The following is a 19,707-nucleotide window of genomic DNA, read 5'->3' as shown; positions in this document are numbered from 1 at the left end:
ACGGTGCTCAGCCAAAATACACAAACCAGTCTCATAATACCAGCACAGAACAATGGCGGCACTCCCCAGATACAGCGCCGCTTCTTTTATGCTCAAAAAGGTTCATAAAAGGCAAGAAAAATGCAGCAGGCAATGGTGGTTTTGCATTTTCCTGATGCATCATGTCACCCAGGGATGTCTTATAGCGGCCGTTGTGTTCCATGATCCAAGGTAAACACTTAGCAGAAGATATGAATCGTACCTTTTATGATCAGTTTATAAGTCACTGTATTACAAAAAAACAAAAAACAGTTCTTTTTTTTTTCCATTCGCAATATCCTTGCGCAGAGTCGGCCACCAATAATGTTGGGAAATGAGGAGATCCGTCTTCTGTCCGGCATGGCCAACCAATTTAGACGAGTGACCCAAGAGAAGGACCAGTTTCCTATCTGGTTCAGCACCAGAAGTCTTCCCGGAGGAGAGACGAGACAAATACAATGGAGCGATTGTAATTATTTTGAAGGGTTCAATAATGTGTTGAGCTGGAAGTGGAGAGGAAAGATGAAGCCGGGGGAAGGGGGGGAACAGAGACCACCTGGCCTGTCCGGGATTTATCTGTTGGGCGGACTGTAGATAGGCTAGATTCTTGTGGTCAGTGTAGGTAACCACCGGATGCATAGTTCCTTCCAGCAAGTATCGCCACTCCTCCAGAGCCTAGCAGTTCCTGATCGCCAATCCAGTAATTGCATTCCGGAGTGGAGAAAATTTTGGAAAATAAACCACAGGTCACCATGTGACCGGATGAGGACTTCTGGGTAAGAACAGCTCTGGCCCCTAAGGAAGAAGCATCCACCTCCAGAAAGAACTGCTTACTGTTGTCCGGACAGTGCAGCACAGGAGCAGAGAAGTTCTGTTTCAAAGACACGAAGGCACTTTCAGCCTCAGGAATCCATGTCAAAGGATTGGACCCCTTACAGGTCAGGGCAGAGATGGGAGCAGTCAAGGAGGAGAAATGGGAAACGAACTGGCGGTAGTAATTTGCGAATCCAAGAAACTTCTGGATGGCTTTCAAACCATCTGGATGGGGCCACTTCATGACAGCGGACACCTTCTCGGGATCCATCCTCAAGCCGGTCTTGGGGATAATGTAACCAAGAAAGTGAAGAGCAGACGAACTTTTCATATTTGGCGTACAGACGTTTCTTCCTTAACCTCTGCAGCACCTGGGATCTGGAGAGAACACCAAGATATCATCCAATTATACTACTACAAATGTGTAGGGAAGATCCCAGAAGATGTCGTTCACCAGTTCTTGAAAGATTGCAGGTGCAGGTGTGTTACAGAGTCCTAATGGCATAACCCGATACTCGTAGTGGCCATCAGGGATATTAAAGGCAGTCTTCCATTCATCTCCCTGGCGAATCCAGATCAGGATGTATGCCCCCGAAGCTCGAGTTTCGTGAAGACTCTGGAATCTTTAAGATGATTGAAGAACTCAGAGATGAGGAGCAGAGGATATTTATTCTTGATCATGATCTGATTGAGTCCCCTATAGTCAAAACAGGGTCGTAGTGAAACGTCCTTCTTTACAAAGAAGAATCCTATTCCAGCCGGGGAGGAACATTTCCAGATAAATCATCTAGCAAGATATTCTTGAACATATTCTGACATGGCTTGGGTCTTAGCCTGTGATGGGGCAGATTTGAGGAGGAGCAGAAGCGCTCGGAAGGAGATCGATAGGACAGTCATATAGCCTATGAAGTGGTAATGGCTCAGCCTCCCTTTTCTTAAAGACATCAACGTACCCCCAATATGGAGCAGGCAATCCTGGTAAGTCCGATGGAGAAGCCATAGGTTGAGCAGGACAAATGTTAAAGTAGACAAGTCTCGTGGCACTCCTGTCCCCAACAGAGTATTTTCCGCAGCCATGGCAGACCTAGCAGCAGAGGGTGAGACAAAGCCGACAGCACGTAGAGAGAAACCTTCTCCAAGTATGGCATTCCTACCGGAAGTACCATGGACTCAGTAACAAACAGTATGGTCTAGGAAAGAGGTCTCCCATCCACTGAAGAAACCACCAACGGATCCTGTAAACATTGGACCGGGATTTTATATCATTCCATAACAGCCTGTTGGATGAGATTACCCACAGAACAGGAGTCCAGGCAGGCTGACTTGAGGAACCGGATGTTGCCGCAGGACACCGACACTGTAAGAGTCAGCGATGGAGAGGAGTGTCTCCTGCCCAGGGTTGACTCTCCAACTGGCCCTAGCCTTTGGAGTTTCCCTGTCTCTCTGGGCAGGGTCGAATAAGGTGTTCAGGGTTGCAACAATAGAAGCATTTTACCTCAGCATGGCAAGTCTCCTGACGATGCTTAGCCATCTTCACCTGGTCAATCTGCATGAACTCTAGAGGAGGTGCCGAACCTGAGGCTTACTGTGTGACCGGCCTCTGGAAGATTGGAGCTAGAGGCACAGATTTTCTCTTTCGCGGATCACCTCTTTGGATTGCTTCTGAAACCTGATGTCTATTTGGGGTTGCCAAGGACTTTGGGTCATCCAGCAGGGTGAGTATATCATTCACGACCACCAGCCAGCTCATCCTTGATTCTCCCAGAAAAGCCCTCCCAGAAAGTAGCTGCCAGAGTCTCATTATCGCAGACGAGTTGGGACAACATGGTGTGAAAGTAAAGAGCATACTGGCCCAATAATTAGGTTACCCTGGCGCAACCTGAGTAGCATAGATGTTGCAGAGGAAGCACGGCTGGGGTAATCGAAGACCTTCCTGAAGGCCTCTAAAAAGGACTGGAGATTTGAAACGAGAGGTTCCCCTTTCTCCCGTAGGGGAATGAGCGATGCCAAAGCTGCTCCAGTGAGATGGGACATGATGAAAGCCACTTTGGCCTGGATGGAAACTAACTGGTGAGTCCAGAGTTCGAAGTGCAGAGTGCACTGATTAATAAATCCCCACAATAGGGCAAGGTCACCACCATAGTGTGGAAGCAGACAGATGGGGTCTTGAGCTGGGCACCCAGCTGACAAGCTGTTGGGTCACGACCGAGGTGGTCGCAGCTTGAGTCGGTGCGCTCGCTGTTGGAGATGTCAACAAATCAAGATGGGTGGTTAATGTCCGGAGAGAGAAGAGCATTTTATCCTACTGCTCCTTCTGGTGGGAGACCTCCAGATCTGAGAGAGGAGAGGTCTGAGAGCCAGCGGATTCCATGGCCTGAGCAAACTGTAACAGGCTGGATGGTGGATCCACTGTGTCAAAAAGCCCATGGAAAGCCTGGAGGGGCGTAACTAGGTGGCACCAATCTGACCTCGGATACACGGTGGCTGACAGTGCCACGATCCAAGGAGAGACAAAAAAAGGTGGGGCCAGGTGCTACATCAGGACTGAGCGCGGGTAGATGACAGCTGACCCCAGGGACAGGTAGCAGGACCGACCTGAAGGAAGGAGCAGTAGATGCAGGCTGACACTGTAGGAACACACAGATACAGACGGGACCGGCTGACATACAGATGTGCACTGTAGAAGGAGATGGCGTGCACACATCTGGAGGAAGAGCTGCCGGAGGAAGGGAGCAGAAAACTCCGGGATCATATAGTAGATAAATAGTTTCACCGCACACTCCAGAGTTTTCATGCAAATAATCTTCAATGATAGTTCAACACAAGTGCAAGTGTTGGACAAAGTGATGACATATACAAAGAAGAGACTCTAATGTTTCCACCCACTCGGGCATTGATCAGAAAGGCGCTCTGGGGGGAGGGGGACAAAAAACAATATGTCAGTGCACAAACATCAAGGTTATATACAGAAATATACAATATAGGAAAGGTTGCTTTAACACAAAGCTGATTCATCAACCCAGGTAACAGCAAACTGCGCGGGTGTCAGGTATTAAACATAATAATAATAATAATAACAACATATATGAGTGTAACTGGAGGAAGGAACCTTCCTGAAAGTGTCATCCATTGAAATCAAAGATAAAATAATGGGATATAGAGATGGATTATTCCCTGCACCACTTATAAAATTAGAAGTCCAATTAAGTAATCCTTTCTTCAACGCGTTTCGGAGCACCACGGCTCCTTCGTCAGGATACCACATAAAATGTTGCGTTTCCATGATTTTGCCACACACCTCAAATCACCGCATGTGGAGGCATCCAGATACAACGCATGTCCCTGCGTACCCAATGTTAAAGGTAAGTACGCGGGGCAATGCAGGCGGCAGTAGGCGGAGCTTCAGGGAGGAAGAAGGGAGGAAGTACGCTGCCATCTGCAGCCCTCCCGAGCGCAAATGTGAACCCAGCCTTAGCCAGATGCTTCCCACCTGGAAAGTGATGTGTGCATGCTGGAGTATCGGAATATGATTGTAGCCAATCTTAAGAGTGGATTTCCCCAAGACAGCAGTGAGGCGCACAGTGCACATCCCAGCTGTAGACGTCCAACCCCGGGAACGTCAAGGCGTCATCGCAAAAACATTAGCCGCAGCAGCAGCGGTGCACGTGGCAGAAGCAATTTATGTGAGTCGTTTCACACATTTTTTAGACCAGCCCGTGCACCAGCAGAACAGAGTATAAGGCTACGTTCACATTAGCGTTGTGCGACGCAGCGTCGGGCGCCGCTGCGTTGCTGCATGCGTCATGCACCCCTATATTTAACATGGGGGCGCATGGACATGCGTTGCATTTGCGTTTTGTGACGCATGCGTCGCTGCGGCGCACGCGTCAGGGCGCACAGGACGCAGCAAGTTGCATTTTTTGTGCGTCCAAAATCAAGCAAAAAAAGGACGCATGCGTCACAAAACGCTGTGTTGTGCATGCGTTCACATTTGCGTTGTGCGTTGCATCGCCGACGCTGCGGCGCACAACGCAAATGTGAACGTAGCCTAAGTCTGACACATGGTGAACGACTGGAGAGGACGATGCAGTCTGTGCCATCTCTGTGGTGCTTTCTGTGCCTGCTGTTGCTACTGCTGCTGTTGCTACTGCTGCTGTTGCTACTGCTGCTGTTGCTACTGCTGCTGTTGCTATTGCTGCTGTTGCTACTGCTGCTGTTGTTACTGCTGCTGTTGCTATTGCTGCTGTTGCTACTACTGCTGATGTTATTGCTGCTGTTGCGACTGCTGCTGTTGCTACTGCTGCTGTTGCGACTGCTGCTGTTGCTACTGCTGCTGTTGCTACTGCTGACGAAGCTGCTGGTGGCGACACGCGTTGGGCATCTGTGTTGCCTGCATTAGGACTCTAGGAGAGGGGATACCAGGTCGTGGCATTATTTGATATGGCTCATCAGGCAGGACTTATTGTGTAAGGTCCTTCTGCGGCCTGGATACTCCTTGGTATTTGGTTTACGTATGGGACAGTGTTTATCACACATTCTAGGTGGCTACATAGTCCACCAATTGTCTATTACTTGGCTGCACCTATACTTATTCCCTGGATGGTTAGAGGGATAAGGTGTCCAGTCCATTCATATAGACATGCTTGCAGGAAATATCAAGAGTGTTTGAAACTCCATGTACTGTGTAGACTATTCAGGGGAGTTTGGTGAATTTTATCATGACAAAGCTGTCTATATAGGTACGGAGGTACTTGCTATATCCCCTATTGTATATAAGAGTCCTATGTGGGTCACAGTCTTATCATGGACTATTGGTTTAGGCAGAATGATGCTTTTTAAATGTTTTTAAATGTGAGTCTTTTTGTCATTTATATACATTTTTCCAAATAAAGCTGTGTTAATATTCTTGCTATATCCTGTTGTGTGGTGATCCCCTTTTGTAAGACCTAGTCTGTCCTTTTTTTCTTAACATTGTTGCTACTGCTGCTGTTGCTATTGCTGCTGTTGCGACTGCTGCTGTTGTTACTGCTGCTGTTGTTATTGCTGTTGCTGCTGTTGCTATTGCTGCTGTTGCTATTGCGGCTTTTACTGCTGCTGCTGTTGTTACTGCTGCTGTTGCTATTCCTGCTGTTGTTACTGCTGCTGTTGCTACTGCTGCTGTTGTTATTGCTGCTGTTGCTACTGCTGCTGTTGTTACTGCTGCTGTTGCTATTGTGGCTGTTGTTGCTACTGCTGCTGTTGTTACTGCTGCTGTTGTTAATGCTGCTGATGTTAATGCTGCTGTTGCTACTAACAATTTTTTGAAATGTGGAGACTCCAAGTTGGGTCGCCATCTGGTGGGTAAATATGGCTCCCAGACAGCCCGGCCTGCACTTACTTTCACTAAACTACCTGTGTTACTTTCCTTACATTTTTCTACCAATTACTGTATGAAATTGATTTTGTGCCATCTGAGTGCGGCCCCCGTGGATAGGACCAGTTTCCCCAGCTTATCCCATAGATGATCATTAGTATTGATTATCTGGGACTGGGCACTTGGAGACAAGTCATCACCTTCATCATCATCTTTTTATCATGATCTTCATCTGGGACCCCGATAATTTATCCCTTCTACATTATTATTACAATTGTTTTTACACTCACTCTTCATGTGGACGTTCCCCCCTGTAATGAGGTGATTCATAGAAGAAACTCAGATGCACCCCGAGATTAATAAAGCCCATCTGTGCCAGAAGCAGCAGTAGTTGATCTCTTGGAGGTCGGGTTGGGGGGGAATGGGGGGTCGTAGGGAACAATCCTCTGATGTCCAGTGATACAATGTATACTACTAATGAAAACTGATAGTAAGAAAATGTGGCAGTAACGCGTCGCCATCTAGTGGACAGTCATAAAACTGCACCGTGAAGAATAAAATAAGCAATGTGCTGAATAATATATATTAGAGGGTTAATAAAATGGATAAGATGCAATCTACTGTATATAGAGGTGTTATCAGTCATTGCACAGGAGGAGGAGGTGAGCTGTGATATTATCTATTGTGAATGGTGGATCCTGTGTTATCTACTGTATATAGAGGTGTTATCAGTCATTGTACAGGAGGAGGTGAGCTGTGACATCACCTATTGTGTATGGTGGATCCTGTGTTATGTACTGTATATAGAGGTGTTATCAGTCATTGTACAGGAGGAGGAGGAGGTGAGCTGTGACATCACCTATTGTGAATGGTGGATCCTGTGTAATCTACTGTATATAGAGGTGTTATCAGTCATTGTACAGGAGGAGGTGAGCTGTGACATCACCTATTGTGAATGGTGGATCCTGTGTTATCTACTGTATATAGAGGTGTTGTCAGTCATTGTACAGGAGGAGGAGGAGGTGAGCTGTGACATCACCTATTGTGAATGGTGGATCCTGTGTTGTCTACTGTATATAGAGGAGTTATCAGTCATTGTACAGGAGGAGGAGGAGGTGAGCTGTGACATCACCTATTGTGAATGGTGGATCCTGTGTTGTCTACTGTATATAGAGGTCTGTGCCATCTCTGTGGTGCCTTCTGTTGTTACTGCTGCTGTTGCTATTGCTGCTGTTGCTACTGCTGCTGTTTGCACAACAGCATGTGAAATTGATTGTCAATCAGTGTTGCTTCCTAAGTGGACAGATTGATTTCACATAAGTTTGATTTACTTGGAGTTAGTTTCTGTTATGTTCCCTTTATTTTTTTTGAGCAGTGTGTGTGTATATATATTTATGTGCATCTGTTTGTCATATCCTGAACTCACAAGTGGTCAAATGATAAAGGCTGAGGAAATACCTGAGGTGTTTCGCCATACAAGGAGGCTTCCTCAGGGGCCTGTGTTATGGCTACACAGTATTTACATATATATAAAACAAATTAAGATACTAAACAGCCGTGTACCTTACAGGGAGCAGATCCAGTGACAGTGAGAGAACATCGTGATGAGGATAAAGTATCACAACTCCCATGACAGCGGCTATCCAGATGCCAAGTTCCTAAATAGTCCACAAGGTGAGTGACGCAGATGACAAGGACTCATACACAAGTTAAAATAAAAAAAAGAAAGAAAAGAATATTCATGGCAGTGTGAGGGATATTGAACAAGAATCAAGGAAAGGCTCCGGCACAGAGAAATATTTGTGGCCCTAGGTCATAAAACCCGGCTGGATCCTGATATAAACCATATCTTAGCCGTGCAGTATTTATCAGATGCAGTTGTGTTGCTGTACACTAGGTGGCGCCACACAACACCATTCGCTACATTGTATCTTTTCTGATCTTTTGTGGATTTACTTTAGACTTTTGTTCTCTTGTATCAGCATTTTCTATCTTCCTGTTTTTCTTTTTAGCGCTGATATAAAGGGATCGTCCTTCGTTCGCTGCCGCTGTGCGTGATTCCCCTTATACTGAACTGAGGACCTGATGAATATTGAGGAAAATTAACCAATATTCTGGATCCAGGAATTGAATAATGTTTCATTTTATTTTGTGACTCCAACAAACAATGCAGCCGATTTGCAGTCAGTGGGTACGAGGAGCAGAGCTGCAGTGTAAATCACGGATGGATGGATGGAGAAGACGGCGATTTCTGGATTTCCAACCACCAGACATGACTGATGCTGCAACTTTACCCCTTACCTTAAATCTTCACGTTCTTGTAAAAAGTTAGGTTAGTTGCAATGACATTTCATGTCCCCTTCCTCCAACATTCAGTGAGGGACAGGACCCCCGTGACTCCAGCAGCCAGTCTGGGGGATCCTCATTTATATTACATAGTGGACTATTGATGATGGGGTGTACAGATGAGAGGGACAGGCCTGGGGATAAGCAGGGAATAGAGGCCCGTGTGAATCAGCTGTCAGCAAGAAGCACGCTACCTGCACTACATGTACTGTAACACTCCGCCTGGAGTAGATGGCGCCCGTTTTGGCATGGGGAGCTCCCTAGTTTTGATAATCAGCCAAGATAAAGCAGACAGATGGGGGGCTGCAGTCCAAGCTGTCGGTTTTGCCTGTGCTGGTTATCAAAAATTGGCAAGACTGCATGTCTTAATTAATGTATTAATTTTTTTACACAGTGTGAGCCAGCCAATCACAGCCATGACAATACTTGAGCCGGAAGTGCCTACACAGTAAAGCTTTTTGATTGGCTGCCTATAGCCTTTAAACAAGCTTTGTTAGGGCTGCTGAAGCTGGGCAGTAACATGGAGTTCCAGGGGAAGCCCGTGTTCTGAGTCTGTGCATGGACAATAGGTGTTCGGTACAGACCCCGAACTTTACCGTTCGAGTTCGCCCATCCCTAAAGAATAATAATTTGTATTTAGAAGCATTTGTAGAAAATCCCGCAGACGCTGGTGCCGACACGTGGGAATCCATTCCACAACTGGTTGAGCGAGTATCGATGTCTTTCTGAATGTCATTCGATTTAGGAGGTGTAAAGGAGTTTACTCCACAGGATGGGAATTGGGTCTGACTCCGGTGCCGGAAAGAAGTGGAGTGAATGCGCTGATATGGGACTGTGCAAAGAACGGGAGGATTGGGAAGAAGGCGACGTCTGGGATAGGTTTATTCTGAAACTTCAAATTGACCTAAGACGGTTCTGGGTTTACATGGAGGAGTCGCCTGCAATAATAGATCCCAAGTGACCGGCTGCGCAGTATAAACACCTCTCCTATCCCAGAATAAGGCGATGTTCACACGAGACGGTAATGCAGCTTTACTTTCTGCTGCCAAATCGCTGCGTTTTACAGAATTTGCAAAGTGAATGAGATTTCAATCAATGTTTCCTTCACTTTTTAAGCATCAATATAGATTACTGAGAAAACTGATGGCGTTTGTCAGCAGCGGTTTGGGAAGGGACGATCGATCTCACCCGTGACTTGGATACTGGAAGAAGTGTTATTCTACGGTGTTATATTGTAGGTTTCTCCAATAAAAATTATCTGATTAAATATAAATAACTCCGAGCTCTGATGAGACTAGAACGGGCGGCCGGCAGTCAGGATGTGGCCAGAAGCCGATATCCAGATGCTGAGAGGGGCAGGAGCGCGGGGACCGAGGGGGCAGGAGCGCGGGGACCGAGGGGGCAGGAGAGCGGAGAATAAAGAGGCAGGAGCAAGGAAAACGAGGGGGCAGGAGCGCAGAGAATAGGGGGGGCAGGACAGCGGATATCAAGAGGGCAGGAGCGCGGAGAACGAGGGGGCAGGAGTCTGGATAATAAGGGGCAGCGCTGGGAATACGGAAATGTAAAAACATATGGAATGTTTATAATTGTCTATAATCTTGCTTATAATAGAAACAGCGACCTAAAGAACTAAAGACACTGAAGGGGGAAAATGTGAAAACCAAAATGTAAGTTAATCTCCAAGCATTTGGCTGTGACTATAGTACCCATCCTGCTCTCCACCTGCACTATATGTTCTGCACCGCCCTCTACCCATCCTGCACTATATGTTCTGTACCGCCCTCTACCTATCCTGCACTATATGTTCTGCACCGCCCTCTACCTATCCTGCACCATATGTTCTGCACCACCCTCTACCTATCCTGCACTATATGTTCTGCACCGCCCTCTACCTATCCTGTACTATATGTTCTGCACCGCCCTCTACCCATTCTGCACTATATGTTCTGCACCGCCCTCTACCTATCCTGCACTATATGTTCTGCACCGCCCTCTACCTATCCTGCACAATGTTCTGCACCGCCCTCTACCTATCCTGCACCACCCTCTACCCATCCTGCACTATATGTTCTGTACCGCCCTCTACCCATCCTGCACTATGTTCTGCACCGCCCTCTACCTATCCTGCACTATATGTTCTGTACCGCCCTCTACCTATCCTGCACCACCCTCTACCTATCCTGCACTATATGTTCTGTACCGCCCTCTACCTATCCTGCACCACCCTCTACCTATCCTGCACTATATGTTCTGCACCGCCCTCTACCTATCCTGTACTATATGTTCTGTACCGCCCTCTACCCATCCTGCACTATGTTCTGTACCGCCCTCTACCTATCCTGCACTATATGTTCTGTACCGCCCTCTACCTATCCTGTACTATATGTTCTGTACCGCCCTCTACCCATCCTGCACTATGTTCTGTACCGCCCTCTACCTATCCTGCACTATATGTTCTGCACCACCCTCTACCTATCCTGCACTATATGTTCTGTACCGCCCTCTACCTATCCTGCACTATATGTTCTGCACCGCCCTCTACCTATCCTGCACTATATGTTCTGTACCGCCCTCTACCTATCCTGCACTATATGTTCTGTACCGCCCTCTACCTATCCTGCACTATATGTTCTGTACCGCCCTCTACCTATCCTGCACTATATGTTCTGTACCGCCCTCTACCTATCCTGCACTATATGTTCTGTACCGCCCTCTACCTATCCTGTACTATATGTTCTGTACCGCCCTCTACCCATCCTGCACTATGTTCTGTACCGCCCTCTACCTATCCTGTACTATATGTTCTGTACCGCCCTCTACCCATCCTGCACTATGTTCTGTACCGCCCTCTACCTATCCTGTACTATATGTTCTGTACCGCCCTCTACCCATCCTGCACTATATGTTCTGTACCGCCCTCTACCTATCCTGCACTATATGTTCTGTACCGCCCTCTACCTATCCTGTACTATATGTTCTGTACCGCCCTCTACCCATCCTGCACTATGTTCTGTACCGCCCTCTACCTATCCTGCACTATATGTTCTGCACCACCCTCTACCTATCCTGCACTATATGTTCTGTACCGCCCTCTACCTATCCTGCACTATATGTTCTGCACCGCCCTCTACCTATCCTGCACTATATGTTCTGCACCGCCCTCTACCTATCCTGCACTATATGTTCTGCACCGCCCTCTACCCATCCTGCACTATATGTTCTGCACCACCCTCTACCTATCCTGCACTATATGTTCTGCACCGCCCTCTACCTATCCTGTACTATATGTTCTGTACCGCCCTCTACCTATCCTGTACTATATGTTCTGTACCGCCCTCTACCTATCCTGTACTATATGTTCTGTACCGCCCTCTACCTATCCTGCACTATATGTTCTGTACCGCCCTCTACCTATCCTGCACTATGTTCTGTACCGCCCTCTACCCATCCTGCACTATGTTCTGTACCGCCCTCTACCCATCCTGCACTATATGTTCTGCACCGCCCTCTACCTATCCTGCACTATATGTTCTGCACCGCCCTCTACCTATCCTGCACTATATGTTCTGTACTGCCCTCTACCTATCCTGCACTATATGTTCTGCACCGCCCTCTACCTATCCTGCACTATATGTTCTGTACTGCCCTCCACCTGCATTATACACTGTACAGCCTACCCCCTGTATTACTTCACCTGTCCGATAGCGCCCTCTCCAGGCGCCGCCCCGCTCTCCCTGCCCCAGGACGAGTTGCCCCTGCAGACATTGGGTCGGGGGGAATCATTTCCACGATTGTTCTGGCAGGACCAAGTGTCGGAGCCTCCACTGATCATTCACGTCGCCCGGATAATAATAACGGAGACGTTTCAGTTTTGAGCTTTAGTTTTATTATAAAAATTAACTCTGTTACAGCTCGTCGTACAGTAATGGCGGCTCTGTATACAGGCCGCCGCCGCCGCTGATGTATTATACACGGCGTACAAAGTCAGGCTCATAGATACAAAAAAAAAAAATAATTAAAAAACACATTAAAAGAAGAACTGTTGTATGAGCGCGCGGCGCAGACCAAATGTTGGTCAATATCATAAATCCTCCATACGTCCTCGTGCAGATCTGTCGTACCAGCGGCAGCAAAAAACGAGTCAGTGGTAACATAAGGGACAGAGATACCGAGACGGCAGGACCCCCATAATGACACCCGAGTCATGCCCCTCCTACGTGCCACGGCGGGACCCCCATAATCACACCCGAGTCATGCCCCTCCTACGTGCCACGGCGGGACCCCCATAATCACACCCGAGTCATGCCCCTCCTCTGTGCCGGCTGAGACATGGCGGGACCCCCATAATCACACCCGAGTCATGTCCCTCCTCTGTGCCGGCTGAGACATGGCGGGACCCCCGTAATCACACCCAAGTCATACCCCTCCTCTGTGCTGGCTGAGACATGGCGAGACCCCCGTAATCACACCCAAGTCATACCCCTCCTCTGTGCGACATGGCGAGACCCCCGTAATCACACCCAAGTCATACCCCTCCTCTGTGCGACATGGCGAGACCCCCGTAATCACACCCAAGTCATACCCCTCCTCTGTGCCGGCTGAGACCCCCTATTCCCATACCTAAGTAGCGCCCCTCCTCTGTGACAGACACCACGAGACCCCCATCCTGACACCAGAGTCATGCCCCTCCTCTGTGCCGCTTTGTGTCGGGCTTTGGTCACTGCAGACTTGACTGGTCCTAATGGGGCTGACACAACGAGCGGGCGGCCATTACATGCGGGACCCTGCACCGCAAACGGGGGCAACCGACATTTAGTTTTCCTCCACAAACAGCACCACACCTGGCTGAGAGTGGTACTGCAGCTCCGCACTTCAGCACAGCACCCACCAGGGGGCAGAAGTGGCACTGTCAAAAAAATAAAGTAAAAAAAGGGGGTCCTCTGTCCATGAGTGATTAACGCCCAGTTTCCCAGCCAGTCCCACTGCTCCCTCTAAACCACTTGTCCTTTCCACCATTTTCTGCTGCAGCGGCATCCGCTGAGAACAAACGCCTGAAATCCGCCATAGTGGTGAGTGTGCGTACTGCACGGACATACATGTCTATATACACAGGTATACGGCGAGTACAAAACGTTACATGGTCATAAATACAGTCCATTATCTACATCGTATAGAAAAACACTGAACATTCGCAGCTTTCATAAAATAGAAACTTCTGGAACTCTGCAACTCCCGGAGGACGCAGCCGCCGGAACAGACGATTGGGCGACGAGACAACCTTTGGCTTAAAAAAAAAAAATAAAAAAAAAAAAATATATAAAATTGCAACTTTAAGTCCACCCCCCACTTAATGGATTAGTGGTTTAGCCCAGCGCTCATCTCTAGCATCAGATTAGTGGTGAATGAGCAGGAGAGGAAGGAACCATCACACAGCAGGGGGTGATAGGACAGCCATTATCACAGGGCGGTTACACACCGCATCACTGCTACAGTTTTTACAACTACAACTTCCAGCATGTCCTGGATCTGAAGAACTACAGATTGGAGGAACAGACTCCAAGTTAGGTAAACAGTGTAGCCTAAAATGAGGCATCAGTGGAGTTCCCCTTTAATTCTTAAAGGTATATTACATTAAAAAAAAAAAAAAAAAAAAAAAAAAAAGTTAAAAATTTTCTGACAAACTGTAAATAAAATATAAAGTTACTCTCATAGGGGGTTAATCCTTAAAGTGACCCCAGGTCCAGTCGGCCATTTTCTTTTATCGCTTGGAATTATTTTTTTTGGCGTTAATCTCTGGCGCGGCGCCTCCTCGGCAGCGGATTAAGGCATTGTGTTTGTTCTGTCTGCAAAAATAGATAATTCTATATATTTATATATTTGTACAATATACGCGGAGGAGGGGAATCTTTTATACAAAAGCTTAGACGTCTGATGAAAGGGTCGGGGGGCCGCACGTTCACGCCATTAACGGCGCGGCCAGGAGGAGCTAAGAAAATATATAAATATCCATCTCTATGTACACGGGTCTGTCCCAGCCTCCCCTCCCCCGCTGCACGGGAACAAAAAATACAAAATCTGTACATGAAATCTGAACCGTTGAGGGTCCGCAGGGTCTATACAGGGCGGGGGGCTCAGGAGGAGTCCGTGCAGGGCGAGGGGGGCGGCGGGTACAGATGATGGGAGTAGCTGCGCTCCGTGTATGGCGACGGAGGACAACTCTCCTCAGCGGACAGGTACTGACTCCGTGGCGTCGGCGGAGGGGGCACCGGCTCGGAGTCGTAGTTCAGGTCGCTGGTGTAGTCCTTGGTGGTGGTGGACGTCAGCCGGTGACTGGGGGTGTAGTCGCTGTCGCACACATCCGTGCTGCACGGCGTGGTGGGAGGCGCAAAGTGGCGGTAGCTGTACGGTCTGTAACTGCGGGAGAAAAGACAGTGACGGATCAGACGCGACAATATAGGACTGCGGGCAGTGACGGATCAGACGTGGTAATATCGGAGTGCAGGCAGTGACGGATCAGACGTGGTAATATCGGATTACGGTCAGTGACGGATCAGACGTGGTAATATCGGATTACGGTCAGTGACGGATCAGACGTGGTAATATCGGACTGCGGTCAGTGACGGATCAGACGCGACAATATCGGATTACGGTCAGTGACGGATCAGACGTGGTAATATCGGATTACGGTCAGTGACGGATCAGACGTGGTAATATCGGACTGCGGTCAGTGACGGATCAGACGCAGCAATATCGGACTGCGGTCAGTGACGGATCAGACGCGACAATATCGGATTACGGTCAGTGACGGATCAGACGTGGTAATATCGGACTGCGGTCAATGACGGATCAGACGTGGCAATATCGGATTACGGTCAGTGACGGATCAGACGTGGTAATATCGGATTACGGTCAGTGACGGATCAGACGTGGTAATATCGGACTGCGGTCAATGACGGATCAGACGTGGCAATATCGGATTACGGTCAGTGACGGATCAGACGTGGTAATATCGGACTGCGGTCAATGACGGATCAGACATGGCAATATCGGATTATGGTCAGTGACGGATCAGACATGGCAATATCGGATTATGGTCAGTGACGGATCAGACACGGCAATATCGGATTACGGTCAGTAACGGATCAGACGTGGTAATATCAGATTACGGTCAGTGACGGATCAGATGCGGTAATATCGGACTGCGGTCAGTGACGGATCAGACACGGCAATATCTGATTACGGTCAGTGAACGGAAACCTTCATATTCTATGTAGCAAAGCACGCTGCTCTGCCAGAACGGCGCCCCCAGCTGACCGTGGGCTGCGAGCGGCGCTGTGGCTCATTTCCATCAGCTGCAATACCAGAAACGACCAGCGGCCCGGAGGTGGCGCCGTATCAGAAATTTTAATACTCACAGCTGAGAATTCGTGACAAAGCATCAATAGTGTGTTTATGACAATGTATCAGTTGTAAGCAGGTCGTCCGGCTGTGATACAGTTGTAACAAATCTGCAGCTGTGAGAAAGGCTTTACCGGAATTCAAATATTCAATGACAGCAAGCAGAGATCTCGATGTAGGAGTCTCCGGAGTAAAGTCCCGGTAGAGAGGGAGCTGGACGTCATGTCAGCCGCTTACCTGTACGAGCCCCCTTACCTGTACGAGCCCCCTCACCTGCGCGAGCCCCCTCACCTGCGCGAGCCCCCTCACCTGCGCGAGCCCCCTCACCTGCGCGAGCCCCCTCACCTGCGCGAGCCCCCTCACCTGCCCGAGCCCCCTCACCTGCCCGAGCCCCCTCACCTGCGCGAGCCCCCTCACCTGCGCGAGCCCCCTCACCTGCGCGAGCCCCCTCACCTGCGCGAGCCCCCTCACCTGCGCGAGCCCCCTCACCTGTACAAGCCCCCTTACCTGTACGAGCGGTGCGTGGACGGGCTGTTGGAGGAATAGCCGAACTCCAGGGTGTAGTGCGACCGCTCCGTGGCCGGGGAGGGCGGAGGGTTCAGGATCTGAGACGGGGGAAGGGAAGACGTCAGTGAGAAGCCTCCGCGTCAAGTCTCCCACAACAGGGGGGAGTCCCACTACATACACCACGTACATCTCACAGCTGAGGTTCTGCTACAATGCCAGGATCACAGGATTCTGGCTGCACAGATACATATTTTCATTTCTGACTTTTTCCCTCCTTTTCTTCCAAGAGCCATAACTTTTTTATTTTTCAGCCCCCGCAGCCGTACGAGGGCTTACTCTATGGAGGACGACGGGGGGCTTACTCTATGGAGGACGACGGGGGGCTTACTCTATGGAGGACGACGGGGGGCTTACTCTATGGAGGACGACGGGGGGCTTACTCTATGGAGGACGACGGGGGGCTTACTCTATGGAGGACGACGGGGGGCTTACTCTATGGAGGACGACGGGGGGCTTACTCTATGGAGGACGACGGGGGGCTTACTCTATGGAGGACGACGGGGGGCTTACTCTATGGAGGACGACGGGGGGCTTACTCTATGGAGGACGACGGGGGGCTTACTCTATGGAGGACGACGGGGGGGCTTACTCTATGGAGGACGACGGGGGGCTTACTCTATGATGGAGGACGGGGGGCTTACTCTATGATGGAGGACGGGGGGCTTACTCTAAGGAGGACGGGGGGCTTACTTTATGGAGGACGGGGGGCTTACTTTATGGAGGACGGGTTGTACTTTTTTAATGACACCATTGAGGTCATCATATGATGTAACGGGGGAAAGAAAAAGAGTGGGAAAAAAGCCACCCCTGGCTTCGATCCTGGGTGTTCGTACAAGCCTCCTAGTGCACCCCCAGTCATCAGGTCCAGGGACCCCCCCAAGCTCCAGCCCAGTGACTAATGGCCAATGATGAGTGGGGCCGCAGTCTCCTGGAGGTGCCGGGGAGACAGATTCGAGACTCACCGGTGGGAAGTAAGTTCCTTTGGTGCTGGAGGAGCTGCTGGACGAGGCTCCGGTCACGTGAGCGCGGTCATACGGCGGTCCGCTGCTCCCACCCATGATGCTGAGTGAGCTGATCACAGATTTCCCACGGGACATTCCTGCAGAAAGACCCCGGAAATATTAACTACACCTGGAGGTGACGTGGTTAAAAGCCCAGACCGGCAGCAGGAAACCCCATCCCCCTCCGTACAATGGACGCCCACATGTAACTGAATACGGGTCACATCCTGGCACTCGGGGGAGGGCGCTTACAGGATGGCGGCTGCTCCGTGTAGTGCAGGACGTAACCTCCTATGTGGGGTATAAGGCGCCGACACTTACACGGACAGTGCCAGTAGATGGCGGCCCTCACCTGGCAGGGAGCTGGTCAGCGAGCTCGGGTGCGGCACGTAGCCCAGCGGCACAGAGGCCGGACCGTGCACCACATAGTCGTTCGCCATGGTCTCGCCGTCGCCCTTCATACGGGGGCACAGAACCTTGTGGCACACAAAGTACACCCCTCCGACCAGGAAGACGGTGAGGACGACGCCGATGATGGAGCCGATGGTGCTGGTGGAGGGTGGAGACGGCTCCTCGGTGGGATCTGAGGAGGACAACACATGTGAGGTGCAGGGCTGAGCTGCAGCAGATGAAGGCGGGAGTGGAAGGGAGCGTCATGGCCGACTTACAGCAGCCCAGTTCATCGGAGCTGTCACTGCAGTCGCGGTTGTGGTCGCACCGCCGGTGTTTCCCGATGCACTGACCGCTGCCGCAGTGGAACTGCTCCGCCGTGCAGATCTCTGAGAGAGAGAAAAAAAAAAAAAAGACGGAGGCCCATTAAAATCAGCTGCTGCCAAACTACAACTCCCAGCATGCTCCCATCTGGCGGCTCACCGTTGCAGCTCTTCTCGTCGGACTTGTCCTGGCAGTTGGCCTCGCCGTTGCACCGGTAGGAGGAGTCGATGCACTGCCCGCTGGCGCACTGGTACTGGGTGCTGGAGCACTTGGGGCAGTTGTGCTCGTCGCTGTTGTCCATGCACTCCATGAAGCCGTCGCAGCGCCACTCGGCAGGAATGCAGTCCACCTCTCCGGTGTAACAGGTGAACTGCTGCGGGGAGCAGGTGGGGGGCTCTGCAGGAGGAAACCACAGAATGAGGGGCGGACAGTCATGACCTGTGCATTCCGGGGGTCTGGGGGGTCACCCACCTCCGCAGGACAGCTCATCCAGCAGGAGGACCAGGTGCACGGGGCAGGAGCAGCGCGTGGTGCCGTCTCCCTTCACGATACAGATGTGGCTGCAGCCGCCATTGTCCTGGGCACAGGGGTGCTCCTCTGTAAGAGAGAACGCCATCACCACACCGGTCCGAGAACGAGCCGCCATATTGTCCGTGACGGCGGCACTCACTGTATTCCTTCACGCTCAGCTCCGTCACCGCGTGGATGTCCGTCAGGAAGGGGATCCGGGCCTGGATTTTGGTGCGGCCCTCGCGGCCCGATTTATCGATGCGTTCGATCATCTGCTGCTGCCGGTCGATCCAATACAGGTGGTTACCGAACACCGTCAGCCCCACCGGCTGCAGCACGTTGGAGTCCTCCAGAACGATGCGGTTCCCGCCTGTCACACCGGAAACACAACCGTTAATCCAGAAACCGTGCACAGCTCGCTTTAAGAGCGATCACATGCGCCAACACTTACCGGACAGGTCGCTGCTCTCGATCCGCCGCAGGTCAGAGTCGGCCCAGAACAACTTCCCCATCTTATTATCCAGAGCGAGTGCGATGGGTTTACTGAGGCCGGTGAAGAAGAGGACCTCGCGCTCCGTCCCGTCCAGAGCCGCCCGCTCGATTTTGGCCGAGCGCTCCTGCAGGTTGGTGAAATACATGTACCTGCAGCGGCAGAAGGAGGGTGGCATTGGGTAAGTACCGGTCAGGGACCATTATCAGCGAGCACAGCGTCACCGCGCACTCACCCGCGCTCCGGGTTCACCAGGATGGCTCTGGGCCGGTCCTGCTCGCCCCTCAGGACTATCCCGACAGCGCGGCCGTCCATGCGGGTGACATTGATCACGTTGGTCACCTCGCAGGTCCAGTAGATGAAGCGGCTGTAGATGTCGATGCTCATGTCGTACGGCTGCATGTCCAGGTTCTGGTTGGGGTTGTTGTTGGAAACCACGGTGACATTCTGCAAGGAAAAGGTTAACGGGTGAACTCGTCGTTCGCCGATCTGCAAGG

At 50.4% G+C, this 19,707-nt stretch overlaps 1 protein-coding gene across 1 annotated transcript in view; it reads right to left on the bottom strand.

The window, feature by feature from the left end:
• Window positions 1-12,393: 12,393 nt before the first annotated feature.
• LRP6 (LDL receptor related protein 6) overlaps window positions 12,394-19,707 on the bottom strand; it is a 39,571-nt gene continuing 32,257 nt past the window's right edge. The window contains exons 14-23 of the mRNA XM_077267142.1: window positions 19,446-19,657; window positions 19,172-19,362; window positions 18,881-19,090; window positions 18,682-18,807; window positions 18,370-18,606; window positions 18,165-18,275; window positions 17,849-18,079; window positions 17,458-17,594; window positions 16,436-16,533; window positions 12,394-14,944 (exon numbers count right to left, since the gene is read on the bottom strand). Of these exons, the coding sequence (XP_077123257.1) occupies window positions 14,662-14,944; window positions 16,436-16,533; window positions 17,458-17,594; window positions 17,849-18,079; window positions 18,165-18,275; window positions 18,370-18,606; window positions 18,682-18,807; window positions 18,881-19,090; window positions 19,172-19,362; window positions 19,446-19,657 (1,836 nt within the window). The 3' untranslated portion in view covers window positions 12,394-14,661. The remainder of the gene's footprint in view (window positions 14,945-16,435; window positions 16,534-17,457; window positions 17,595-17,848; window positions 18,080-18,164; window positions 18,276-18,369; window positions 18,607-18,681; window positions 18,808-18,880; window positions 19,091-19,171; window positions 19,363-19,445; window positions 19,658-19,707) is intronic.

Source organism: Ranitomeya variabilis, chromosome 5 (genome assembly GCF_051348905.1).
Source record: "Ranitomeya variabilis isolate aRanVar5 chromosome 5, aRanVar5.hap1, whole genome shotgun sequence".
NCBI classification, from domain to species: Eukaryota; Metazoa; Chordata; class Amphibia; order Anura; family Dendrobatidae; genus Ranitomeya; species Ranitomeya variabilis.
Note: the sequence above shows the minus strand (reverse complement) of the source record. Positions and strands in the feature narration are given on the sequence as shown.